Source organism: Canis lupus, chromosome 12 (assembly GCF_003254725.2).
Source record: "Canis lupus dingo isolate Sandy chromosome 12, ASM325472v2, whole genome shotgun sequence".
NCBI lineage: Eukaryota > Metazoa > Chordata > Mammalia > Carnivora > Canidae > Canis > Canis lupus.
In genome coordinates this window covers 66521900-66535030 of record NC_064254.1, presented here as the reverse complement: position 1 = coordinate 66535030, position 13131 = coordinate 66521900, and the positions used below count along the sequence as shown (strand labels likewise).

The 13131-nt window shown below is 42.2% G+C and overlaps 1 protein-coding gene across 2 annotated transcripts in view; it reads right to left on the bottom strand.

The window, feature by feature from the left end:
* Positions 1-13131, bottom strand: part of LOC112658433 (coiled-coil domain-containing protein 162-like) — a 136151-nt gene that overhangs the window by 45577 nt on the left and 77443 nt on the right. For both annotated transcript variants that reach the window (XM_035697563.2, XM_049092450.1), the window contains 2 exons: positions 9316-9454; positions 1460-1613 (listed from right to left, as the gene is read on the bottom strand). In XM_035697563.2, coding sequence (XP_035553456.1) covers positions 1460-1613; positions 9316-9454 — 293 coding nt within the window. The remainder of the gene's footprint in view (positions 1-1459; positions 1614-9315; positions 9455-13131) is intronic.

Sequence of the window (13131 nt, the reverse complement as noted above, 5' to 3'; positions counted from 1 at the left end):
ACAGGAAGCCAGGACACTTGCATCTATCTAATCTGAGGCAACATGCAAAGGCAGTAGGGATAGGCCCAATTCCTGTCTTCTGGGACTAAATGAGGGTCAAGTCTTGGGATAAGAGTAACTGTCTTATTGCTAGGGAAGGTAAGAGTGTGGGACTTATAGGGGGTTGATATTGGTGTTACTTGGCTTAGCTTTGTAACGTAAAAACACTAAGCTGGAGCTATTAAAGTCGGAAAACCTGGGTTTGTAAGGTGGTTTTAAATATATGTTCTTAACTTCTTTGATACTCTTTCCATTAAGAGGTAGAATTTAAGTCTTCTCCCCTTGAGTGTGGATGAAAATTAGTAACCCACCTCTAGTGAATAAAATATGGCAAAATATGGGCTGCCTGGGTGGCTCAGTGGTTTAGCGCCGCTTTCAGCCCAGGGCCTGGTCCTGAAGACGTGAGATCGAGTCCCACGTCAGGTTCCCTGTATGGGGCCTGCTTCTCCCTCTGCCTCTCTCTCTGTCTCTCATGAATAAATAAGTAAAATCTTAAAAAATAAAAAAATAAAATATGGCAAAAATGTTGGGATGTCACTTCTGAAATTGGGTAATAAAAAAGACTATGACTTCCACCTTGGGTTCTGTCTTTTGTTGTCTCTTGAATTGTTTGCCCTGGAGGAATCCATCTGTCATGTTGTGAGGAAGCCCTGTGGAGAAGCTCACATGAATGAGTTCAGAAGTGGATATTCTGATGCCAACCAACAGCCCTGTGAGTGGGCTTGGAAGCAGATTCATCTCCTTGAGATGACTACAACCCGGGCCAGTACCTTGACTGGAGACTAATGAGAGATCTACACAACTAGCCAGGACTATACAATATACTCTTCCCAGATTCCTGAGCCTCAGAAACTATATGAGATGATGAATATTTATTGTTTTAATCTGCTAAATTTTGGGGTAATTTGTTATACGGCCATAGATAATCAATAAAATTTATGATCTAGTGCTGCCATGACTGCCCAGCAGTCTGATGTCTGGCCTGCCAGAACCTTAAGCTCTTAGTTATGGAAGGTGGGTAATACTGTTGGTACCCAGGAGCAATAATAGTTGCCAGGATAACATTTGATAACGCCTGTTGTAATCCTGGCTCTTCAAAACTCAGATGCTGGCCTTAATTTATGTAGTATAGTTGCTGTCATTATTATTTATCAAATAGAAAAGATCAACTGTTGGTTTTGCCACCAGCTGTGAGCTATGGTTTCAATTTTCCTGTTGAGTAGTTTGGAGGCGGAAGACTCTGACTATGAATAACAGAGCCCAGGCTGCTCTCCCATGTCAATGAAGGGGAGTGAAGCAAGGCTAAAGAGCACTAGAACATGGAGAGCCCCTACAAAATTTAAACCAAATGGAAACAAAGTACCAAAATCCTCGATGTACAAAACACCATTTATAGGTATAAAAATACCTCTCAACATACCTGGAGGCTCTGTGGATCTAGTGGCTGGGGCAGGCTGAGCTGTGAAGCAAAAATGCTCTTCACGAGAGAATTGCTCAGAGGTGGCAATCCGTGATACATGCCATCTGTGACAGACTGGTAGGCAGAAGCATTTCCAGCTGCCAAAAATGTTCTTCTACCAAAACACGGAGGGAAAGAAAAGCAGTTATTTATGCTTCTAAAGCTCAAAATATTCTTCAAAGTTACGGCAGCAGGATAACATTTTGAGATATACATAGGTTTCTTTCTCAATGATCTCATCCCTCACCCCTCTTTCTTTACACATCGCCCTTTACTCACAAGTCACAGCCCTCAAGGGAAAAGTAGATATACTCTAGACTAGCACTGTCCAATAGAACTTTATGCAATGTGGAAATGTTCTAAGTTTGACTGTCTCATATGGTAACCACTAGCCACATGTGGCTGTTGAGCACTTGAAATGTGGCTACTGTGACTGAGGAGTTGAATTTTAAATTCTATGTCAACTAAGTCAATCTTAATTAAGGTTTTAAATTAAATAGCCACATAGGACTACTATATTGGGCAGTTCCACTGTAGCTCTAGAACAAAGATATGGATTATTTGTTGAATTGATTATTTTAAGACTAATAGCAGAGGCAATTCTTGATATGTAAAACCAAATTTTAAGCTAAATAAGAAAATTTTGGGGTTTGACAGAGGAAGCTTTTTGTTTTGTTTTGACCAAAACTTGGTTTTTCATATCAAGAACCAAAAATCCTGAAGACTAGTGCATGAAATTAATACTATAAGTCGTAGAGAAGGAAGTATGCATGATAAATTACAATGACCTTTTTTTTTGCCCAAAAGGAAATAAGAGTTTAGTAAGCAAGGAAAGACTGTTTCTAGAACTTAGATCTAGTGGATACCTAAGAAAAGATGCTGACATGGGATACACTGACAAGAGGCTATCCTGAAACAGAGGGGACCTTATGCCTGCATCTTCCATGGGCTTAGGCCAAGTCTTGCATAAAGCAGACATCAAAAAAAAGGAGATTAGATGTAACTGAGGGACATACTAGCACCGAGGGAAATGAGGCAGGCTCCCAGAGACTAGCAGGTAATTAGAGCATTGGGGAAGGACTCAGGGAGTGCTTACGCCTCCACAAGAGAGCGTCCGTATGGGATGCTGGGCATCAGGCCAGTAAGAAGAGATCTGGGGTTGGACCAGATAAACCACAATGGATAGGTGAGGTAATCGCTCCTCCTCAATTGCTAGGATGATTTATAAGGACCCCCAGGAACTTACATCATCTTTCTGAGAGGAATGAAGGAGAAGAAAAGTGTGCTGTAAAGCCTAAAATTAAGGTCCAATATTATCTGGTAAGATCAGCAGGGCCCTGAATAACTTAATTACAAGTTCCCCTCCCCACTCTGTTCCCACAGATAAGGTCTTCTAGTCCAATGACCTTCCTTCTCACAGGGAACAAGTATAATCCCTGCTATACCTGAGTAGTGGTTTCAGTTCCCTGCCAGACCACAAAGGTATTCAAATGAACCAATCACATTCTCCTGCAGAAATGAGGGGACATCACACTGTCTTGATACTACAAAGCCTGTCTCCATGGTTCCGGGTTGTTCACTCCGTTCCCAAGTGTAACTCCTCTGAGGTCCTGCATTGCTTGCACTGTCCACTTCCCTGGGCTGTGAGTATATGTGACTAGTAAACTGCCATTGATCTCATCTATCCAGTATCCGATGTCATGTGTTTGACCATCCCCATAACCCTAGAGCAGAATCCTTCCCTTACCAACAGGGTGAATAGGAGATAACTAAAACAAAGGGAACCAGGGATTAATTAATCTTTAATTAATTAATTTTAAATCTGAAACTGACCACTTTGAAGCTCTAAGTTTGGCTGAATGACATGGAATTAGAAAGTTATCTTTCAGCCATCAGCAGAGGGGGCTTATAAACTTCAGTTCAAAGACAGATAAAGGGAGCTCTATATTTTTATATCAAACCATTGTAATAGGGCAAAAATCACACCACCTTTCACATTTTAATGAGAATTAACAAGAGATCGTTGAATGTTATTTTATACTGAGAGACTAGATAAAATAATTGATTTATCCGGAGAGTTCAAGGATGGGGACTGGAGTTGCTTCAGTGAGAACATTTTATCCTGTTCTTCACATCATTCACTTGTTTTCTAATGATTCTCGGTGGGCCCTGCTAGGGACCCATCATTCACTTGACCCCTGTGACAGTGATGCATCAAGCACCTATTATGTACAAAGCAAAGTGCAGGAACTGTCCAAGCTACAGCAATGGGTTTGACCTCCCAGCCCAATATGAGCCCAGGGAGGCAGAGTTCATTATCCAGCTGCTTCTGACCATCCTCTAAACTCCCATGGTACTTTCTATGCTCATACCTTTGTATAGATTGTATGGATCTCCTTAAAACAATGGTACCAAAAAAGCAGAATATTTTAACAGAAACGTTTATTTTCAGTCCAAATTAGGAGCACAGAAGCCCAGTATCCCATCCAACCTTTCCCTGGTTGGTTCCTTTCATATCGTTCCTGCTCTTCTCTCCCATCAATCCATAGAATGATTTCTCTTTCTCTCAGCCTCTGGGTCTAGCTTTGTTCTCATCCGACTTGTTCAATCTTTGACTGTAGTGCTTATATTTTTTAAATTTGTTTTGTTTATTATGGATGTTTTGACATCTTATTTAAAAACCTTTCTGTCTCATCAAGAGACCACTTATCCTGGTGCTAGCCGGTTCTTAGAGATAGCGAAGGACTCAGCAGGAAGCATGGCTTTGATATGCAAACCAACCAGTCCAAAGCCATACCTCTTCTATCTGACCCTTGGGTCTATGGAGGCAATTCCTCTGTTTTATTCATCCCAGGACTAGTCAACAGACAGCTAGAGACTACCTCTACAGCCCAAAGCCAACCGGAATTATTCAACCCAGCAGATCTTACACTGTTCACCCTGCCCTCCCTTGCCTTTGCAGGCTCTGGCCTCAGCACTCTCCTTGTTCCTGACCCACACAGATGCTTTCCCATGTGGCTCCGTGAGTCATGCCATACATCCTGTTTCTAGGACCTGTGAATATAATAAACTTTGTTTTTCCTGAGTCTTTTTTGTCCTCTTCTTGTGGCTATACCTGACTGACAATCACATAAAAGAACACAGAACACTGACGTGCTCTCCATCCTGGCAAGTTTGTATGGAACTTTGTAACTAAAGTGCCACAGACACCAGACACACACAATTCCTGGCAGAGTTTTAGAGCCCCAGATATAGCTTCGTGTGCATCCTATGTCTATTAACTTATGGATGCTTGGAGACTATTCAGAAATATAATACATTCAGATGTAAATGTGGCAGCTAGTCTAAGCTACAGAATCAGAAAATATGATATACTCTCTAGAGAGACCAGACTCGAACTACGGGCACCACTACCGACCAAATCATTGGTTCTTCTTTTCCCCACTTTAGTCAATTCCTCATCTAGATCACTGTCCTTTGCAGGACTCGTCCCCCTCCTAGCAATAGAACTGTTTCTAATGCTATGTGGAAAAAGGGGCCTCAAGATAACACCCAATATTTTTAGCACCAGATCCTCTTTATTCCTCCCTCTCCATAGACCCCATATTTTGGAAGATTTTTTTTCTACCAAACATCCATGAAGTATTCTCCTGACTTTAACTGGACACCACATCAGCCTCCAGCCCAAGCTCGGTGCTGCAGGAAGAGATGAAGAAACATGATATAAAGGAAGAAACAGAGCTCTGGAGTCTGACAAACAGGATGAAAGTTCTGCTGCAACAAGCTGTGTGACCCTGAGCAAGTTATGCAACTTTTCTGAATTTTTATTTGCTCCTCTATAAAAAATGGAGAAAATGGTTTCTGTCCCACAGAGTTGGCACATGGTGGGAGGTCAATAGAAGTAAATTTCTTCTCTCCTTTATCTCAGTTCTTAGAATTCCAGTTAAAAAAAAAAAAAAAGAAAGAAAGAAACGACATTTTGTTTACATACTAAGGTTTTGGGCAAATGTGTCTTTTTCATCATGCCTTTTGAAATACGAAATCAGGTCATGGGTTTCTGTCGCAACTCGCTTGGACCCTTGTTTGGTAAACTGTGTCCTGTGTCTTCTGCGAGGGTAGGTCTCATCAGCACAGCTTGTTGGCAGCATTCAAGAATCAGGGAAACTCACGGAAATGAAAGTCTGGCTTGTTGCTTGTGTCAGGGTGCACCTGCCAACCGCCAGCTCCTAATAAAGTCAGGTCTGAGCAGCCTACTAAAATGCCAGAATAGACGCGTGGAATTCTCTAAACTGCTCTGCCACCCTCCAGCTGCCTTACTGTCAATGGACAGTCAAGGGTTTCCTAAAACACCACTCATCTTGTGCGCGACAGAGCTACCCATAGTATGATCCCAGGCAAGCTGCTTCAAATCACAGGGAGCAGGGAATTCATAGGGCACATGCTAAGTTTTTCCTGGATGCAAGGATATAAAAAAGAAAACGACAAAACAAAACAAGAACAAAAACACCTGCAACGTAGCCCTGAACGTAGCCAGGCAAAAGTTGTGGCTCTTCACTTCTTAGACACTGGAGACCAGGACTGTGGTCATAAGCCAGGCCCAAGCTCACAGGAGGTCTTCTCTGTATCTCTCAGAAATCCCCAGATAACCCTGCAGCACACTTTAATATCTCTGTGTTTGGAGACACTTAAGCTGGACGAGCATAAAAATAAATTTAAAAATGAAGGGAGAACCAACGAAAATTTAAGGACTGAGAAGTTGGCGAGGCTTTCTTTAGAGATCCCTTTCTGTACTCTGGTTTGGGCTTGTTGCAAACATCACCGGTACCTTCAGGGTATCTCCTCAAGCTTCTCCTTTTTGCTCTAATCATTCCAAACGAACATCAGGAATACATTCAGACTAGTGGCATTTCTCATGCAATATGTTTTATACTGTTCTACAGAGGTCCTTTATTTTTTTATTTTTTAAAAAAGATTTCACTTATTTATTCATGAGAAACACAAGAGACACAGGCAGAGGGAGAAGCAGGCTCCACGCTGGGAGCCCAACATGGGACTTGATCCCAGGTCTCCAGGATCAGGCCCTGCGCTGAGGGTGGCGCTAAACCGCTAAGCCACCAGGGCTGCTCCATAGAGCTCCTTTAAAAGGGACTTTTTGTTTTGTTTTGCCTCCCTCCACTCCTGAATTACAAAGGAATTCAAGCCGTTAAATCTGGGGGTGGCAAACTTTTTCTTAAAGGGTCAGATAGTAAATAGTTTCAGCTTTGTGGATCTTATGGTCTTTGTTGCAGCCACTCAACTCTGTGTGAAAGCAGTCCAAGATAATCTAATCTATAACAAATGGGCATGACTATGTTCTAAAAACCTTCATTTATGGACACTAAAATTTGAATTCCTTAGAACTTTCAGGTGTCCCAGAATGCTACTCTTCTTTTGAAAAATTTTCCCCAACCAATTAAAGATATAAAAGCCATCCTTAGCCCACAAGCCATAAAAAAAAAAAAAAATCAGGCAGGGGTCTATGACAGATGTTTGCCAAACAGGTAAGATTGATTAGAACCACTGTACAACCCATTTACTTTCAACACAATGATTACTTCACCTGAAATTAAAGATAAGCTCACTTCTCAGGCATTTCTTGTACCAGCTAGTGAAGAACTCCTGCAGGTTGGTGGACATGCCTAGAGGTGACAGGCCCTGGGCAATGTGGTTCCAATGGTCTTGGAGGCCAATACCAATTTCCACCAGAAGCTTGGTGGAGGTCAGGTTGACGGACAGAGTGAAACTGTCATGCTTAGAAACTGCATCTAGGGTGCCTGGGTGGCTCAGTAGGTTAAGTGCCTGCCTTCAGCTCAGATCATGATCTCAGGGTCCTGGGATGGAGCCTCATATTGGGCTGAGCAGCCCGCTTCTCCTTCTCCTGTTGCCCCTGCTTGTGCTCTCTCTCTCCGTCAAATAAATAAATAAAAATCTTAAAAAGAAGAAGAAGAAAAGGAAGAAGAAGAGCCAGAAACATGCATCTATCCTGCAACCAGAGCGATCTATGGCTCATATAGTGGGAGCCAGATATTAAATGATTACAGGGCCACTATCTTGATGTCCTGGAGCTATATTCTTCCTCATAAAAAAGGGAACCTCTTTCTATATAGAAGCATGCTGCTCTCATTCCAGGTAAAAGTTCAGTTCATCCTTTTCAAATTCTGGAGAAGCCTTCAGTTAACATAAGCAAAAAAAGTTCCCTGGAGTAAACAGTCATATTTGCTCAGAGATGGTGAACTTTGGGGAAGGATGAGGGAACTCCCCCCTACTTCCTTTCTCTTGATTATCTAAGGACTTTTCCTTATTTGCAGGTTTAGCACTAAAATCATCAAGGGGGATGACATTTATCTTTTCACTTCTCTTTCCTGCCTTCTCTCCAGAGTCTATTTTTCTCTCCATACTGCTGTCTGGCATCCATCCTAGTTCTCAGGCTTGGGAGTCAAATGCACCTAGGTTCTAGTTTTAGTCTGCCACTTACTAACTGTGTGATTCCAAATACATACACACTCTGAAGAGCCCCAGAGGAAAAAGGCTAGAGGACATGTGATGAATAAGGGACTCATGGAGATATACTGTCCCGAGCGGTTCCCTCTAAAGTCTTTTGAAAGATATACTGAATATACTGAAACCAGACATAGGACACAGTGCCTCCATTCCTGCAGACTGTACCAGGACAAAGAAAGCCCCTCAAAGCAATTCCTAGGGGAAGCAGACTAGTTCCCCCTGGGAGAATCCTGCATACCCGGAATCCAAAGACAACTTCTGGGGTACAGTTCTATTTCTTCATCCTATGTAAATTCTTTACAAATTCTGACTTGGAGTTTCAGAATCAGAGGGCTAATGAATGGTCCTCCTGACAATTAGAGTCTTTATATCCTACCCACTTGACTAATCTATAGCTCAGAAAGCTGTTTGTCAATAAAAAGAAAATGAATTAGTCTAATTTTATTGTTCTGCTGAATTGATTTGAATCCAGAGATCCCTGATGCTCAGAGTAAAGAAAATCTGGAATAGAAAGAGAAAATATAGTTCAGTTTCCATTCTCTATAGATGCCCATGCTAATGGTGGAATGCAATTACAATCCACAGGTAAGCGCACAGCCTCCTGAGGTCCTCCTCATTGGCTAAATAGTTGCCCTGGGAATTAGTCAAAGCAAGTTAATTGATTTTGACAATTTAAGAACAAGCAGAGACCCTCAGGCCTAACCTCTTCCCTTTCCATACAAAACTTATTATTCATCCTAGAAACAGGGTGACTCTCAATCCAAACTAATTTTCTCATCAGTCATGATTAATTAACTAAATAGACCTTCTTTTTTGGTATGCAGAGTAGTTAATACCCACAATTTATTTATCTGAATTTATAAATTTAACTCAGCCAATTCCACTGGCTTCACAGTGAAATTGTGAAGTGCAGTGAAAATTCTTCTAATTAAGGGCTGGAAAAAAAAATAAAACTCTTGGAATCATCTTCAGATTTATAAAAAATATTATTCCCAATTAAACAACCTGAACATTGAAAACAGCAATTGTTGTGCCAACTAACCTATTTAAATCCCATTTAATAAAATCAAGAATATGATAATCCAAAACAAACACATTCTACATGGACTGCCTGTGCAGCAGGATACATTTGGTAGCCGCAGTGTTCTGGATCCGGTTGTGCCCCTGACTATTTTAAACTTGTTATTTAATCCTGCCAAGAGTGACCTTCCACGATGGTCATTCAGAGGCACCTGCCCCATACAATTAACTGGAAGGATTCATTCTCCAGCCCTTACCGGATAAGGTGCCTCACTGCAGCGTCAAACTGCAAAAATATAACCTCCCTACGAAGGAGGAGTGCCTGGGACACCTCGGTAGGGTCTTGGGGGCTCTGGAGGCTGTCAATCATTTTCTGTAGCTCTTGAAGCTCAGATCCTGGAAGATAGATGACATTTTAGTCAGATAGTGTGACCTAATGAGCCATCATTTCACCCCTGCAGCTAACTTATTACCTAAATGTATTTCTTTTTGTTTGTGAGTATACTAATTACATGTTTTGCAAGATCAGCAAAGTCTTACGTTCTAGTGGCCAAGGACTGATTTATCTTTCCTTCCTTCCTTCCTCAATAAGATAAAAATTTGCTTTGCTTTTCAGCAGAATAAGAACATACTGTTGAATGAAAGTTTTAAATTTTACAAGGCTACAGCCTCTAGATTGAAAAAAAGAATCAAACGAATGGGAAAATATAGGTCTCAGTAGATCTGTTAGGGGCTTAAAGTTATTATAGATGACAAACCAGCATTCATTCCTCATAGTCGTGCCATACAAATCAACCTCTCTGTCATTGGCTCATGGATTAAAGAAGACTCAAGACTATCCAAGGCAAGCAAGAAATATGCACTCCTGTGTGTGTGCACACACGTGCACACATACACACACCGTCTTCTAGGAGATTCTCATCATTTTAGGAGTAGGTATGAGATATCCTAAACAGACTTATTTTTTGGACCCTTACTGCAAAAGTGGGCCAGATATAACAGACTTATATGTGGTTGTTGTTGTTGTTGTTGTTGTTTTCTTATATGTGTTTTGAATGGAAATTTAAACTGGGGACATTTTGCAGCACTCAATGCCAAGTTGAGGAAACTGGCCTGCATCTAGATGGCTGTAGTATCTCCATTATTGGCCCAGGAGGGGAGCTAGTCAGAATGGGAGAGCATAGCAAGAAAATGATGAGTCCTTAGGGAGCACTGGTAGGGAAGTGGGGTGGGAGGCCACCCTTCCAGGGCTAAATAGAATGTCAGCTGATCTGAAATGTTCCTCAACTCCCACTGAGGACAGTGATAGCTTTCTACATCCCTGCTATGGGAAGAGGATTGTGGAAACTGATCACTGGGCCTGATATGTAGCCCAAGGCAGAAGAGAAATGGGATAGCTATGAGGCACTTCCAGAGTTTCTCTCTCAATAGCTTGTCCAGACTTGAGCAGCCTCCTCCCCTCTCTGACCTGGTTTTGGATATCTTCCCACATGCATGGAAGGCAGAGGAATTGAGGGAATGGGGAAGCTGTCCATGAAAGCCTGACTAGGGCAGAATCAGGACTGAGAAGAGATGCTTATAATTGTAATATATACTTTTGGCTTTAGGAAAAGATGAGCAGTCCAGATTTCATATCCATCTGACACTTTACATACAAGTAAAAAATGTTTTTTAGGTACTTGTCCAGCCCCTGAAAAATTGGATCCAATCATCAAAATTTTTATGACTTCTCTATAAATCTGATGGTCATATTATACTGAAAAGAAACTTCCACCAGAAGAGGAGTCATGTTAGGGTGAATTCTACAAGAATTTTAGGGGTGGGTGGGAGGAGGGGTTGTCAGTGAGCCTTGTTTGTTCAAGGCCTAGCATGATGGTCTGCAAGCGATACATTTTGTCAGGCTAAGCAGCAACCAGTTGGGGAACGTTTAGAATCCTCCGCAATGACGATGAAAAAAGAAAATAAAGTTGCCCACACCCTGTGATGAAAGCTCTGTTAAATGTAAAGTGTGTTTGGACAAGGGCTAGAAGGCAGTGAAAACAAATAAGAATATCTCTCTTGTTACAGTGGCTGGTTGCAGATAATTTTTCTCTTTTCATTACTTCCATTATCGTTTATGTGCATGCTGTGTGTGCCCCTTTACACTACGTCACTTCCCAGCAAAATTGTTCTGTGCTGATAGGTAGCAGAAACATTATCACCAAAACACAGATGTGGAGGTGAGGACCCGCCTTTCTTTGTTGTTTATGGATTTTAGGATCCTTATTTAGGTTTCCCTTTCTTAGTGGCATCAGGCTGCTGCTGGGTGGGAGGGAAGGTGGCAGGGAGGGCAGGGAAGGCAGTGGTGGTGGTGGGGTTGGAAGTAGACCCTCAGCCAGGAAACGTCGGGAAACATGAGCCTTTCCCCAGGAGTGTCCCATTTGGGAAATGAGAAAGAGAGAGGGAGAGAGAGGAATCACAATGGCCCTGTCTCCACGTGAATACTCACAAGCCAGTACATTTTGTGCCTAGTTTGTCTCAAGAGTTCCTGAAACCCTAAGTTTAGTGGATAGTATCTGGGCTTTAATTGGCCTCCTAAACCTTTACCAGGAAATCACAGTGTAAACTCCCACGGGCTGATTACATCCTCTGCTGATCCAAAGGGAGTTGCTGGCTTTCAAGGAAGGAGAGGATTTGGCAGGGTCCATAGAGCTTGTGCTCAATGTCGAAGAGCTGCTTCCTCGGTCAAGTGGGAGGACCAACGCTGAAATCTGGAGTGTCCTCTTAAAGAATATTTTAAAGCATATAAGCCCACAAAAGTCATTTTGTCAAACTCCAAACAGCTTGGCAAGAGCTGAGAGGAGCTGGGCGAGGATAGGAAGAGACCATCTTCTCTGCTCACCTTACTTCTTGCCTCCTTCTGGGAAGCGGGCCAGCAACTGAGGAACCAAGGCTGTTTTTTTTTTGTTTTGTTTTGTTTTTTTTAAGAGATGATTATCGTAGAGTGGGAATTTTTTTTTTTTTTTAAGTTCAGTTTGCTCTTTATCTATTTTCAGCAGAGTATGCAGAACTTTGCACATTCTCCCTGGAGCACAAATGTTTTCACTGGCAACAGGACAAGTGCATGTTTCTAATTGCACACCTTGGAAAGCCCGGGCCCCACATACTTCAAGGGTTTCTGGTTCAGAGGTCTAGAAATAGTAAGAAACCGATTCCCTTCATCTGGAAGGAAATCATTGTCCTCGACAATTCATCCTCACTTGCTACTGTTCCTCAGTGTCGCACTGGTAGGTGATTCACCCTTCTCTGGACTCGCCATGTGCCATGTGGCCCATCACCTTTGCGGTGTCCTTTCCTGTCTTACCCAGACCATCCCTCCTAGTTCTCTCATTGATTCAAGTGAGGGCAAGTATCCCCAGATCACCGTCCCTGCATGCTGTCCTCCCAGCTGCCGTAGGAGCTCCTATGTGGGATCTTCCTTTGGAAAGTTGCCTTTGACTCTATCTTGGCTTCTATCTCATCTCCATGTGACACTTGTCTCCTGGTCTCAGGGACAGGGAAAAGGCTCTAAGTGTGCTTTGGAACTTTTCTACTCTCTTGATTCTTACACTGAGGACGTGCTAGTAGTTTTGAGATCTCGGTAGTCTGCGCCAATTCTGCATTTTCTGCTAAGTCCGCACCAATCCAGCCCTTCTTCAGGATGCTCCTCCTCAGAGACAGAGAACCATCTTCCTCCAGGACTGCCACTCATTCCCTTCCCGAGGTCTCCCATCTGAACATTTACAGATTTCTTCAGTGCTCAGTAGCACCCTGAAAATCTACCAGCAAACAAGTGCGGGTCTCCCACAGACATCTTTATGCACTGGCCAGAGGGGAACCTGTTTGAGGACTGCTAGGTTTAAATAGGCATATTATTATGTCATTCCATCGGCTCTTCTCATCCTTTAAAATCTTTGGCTACTCTGTTATAATATATTGTGATTAATGAATAATTAAATGACTAATGATATCATTTGGCTGCAAGTCAAATTATTAAAATAATGAGATTAGTTTCCCTACTTTTGACCAACTCAGCTTACTAAGCATTTCAGTCT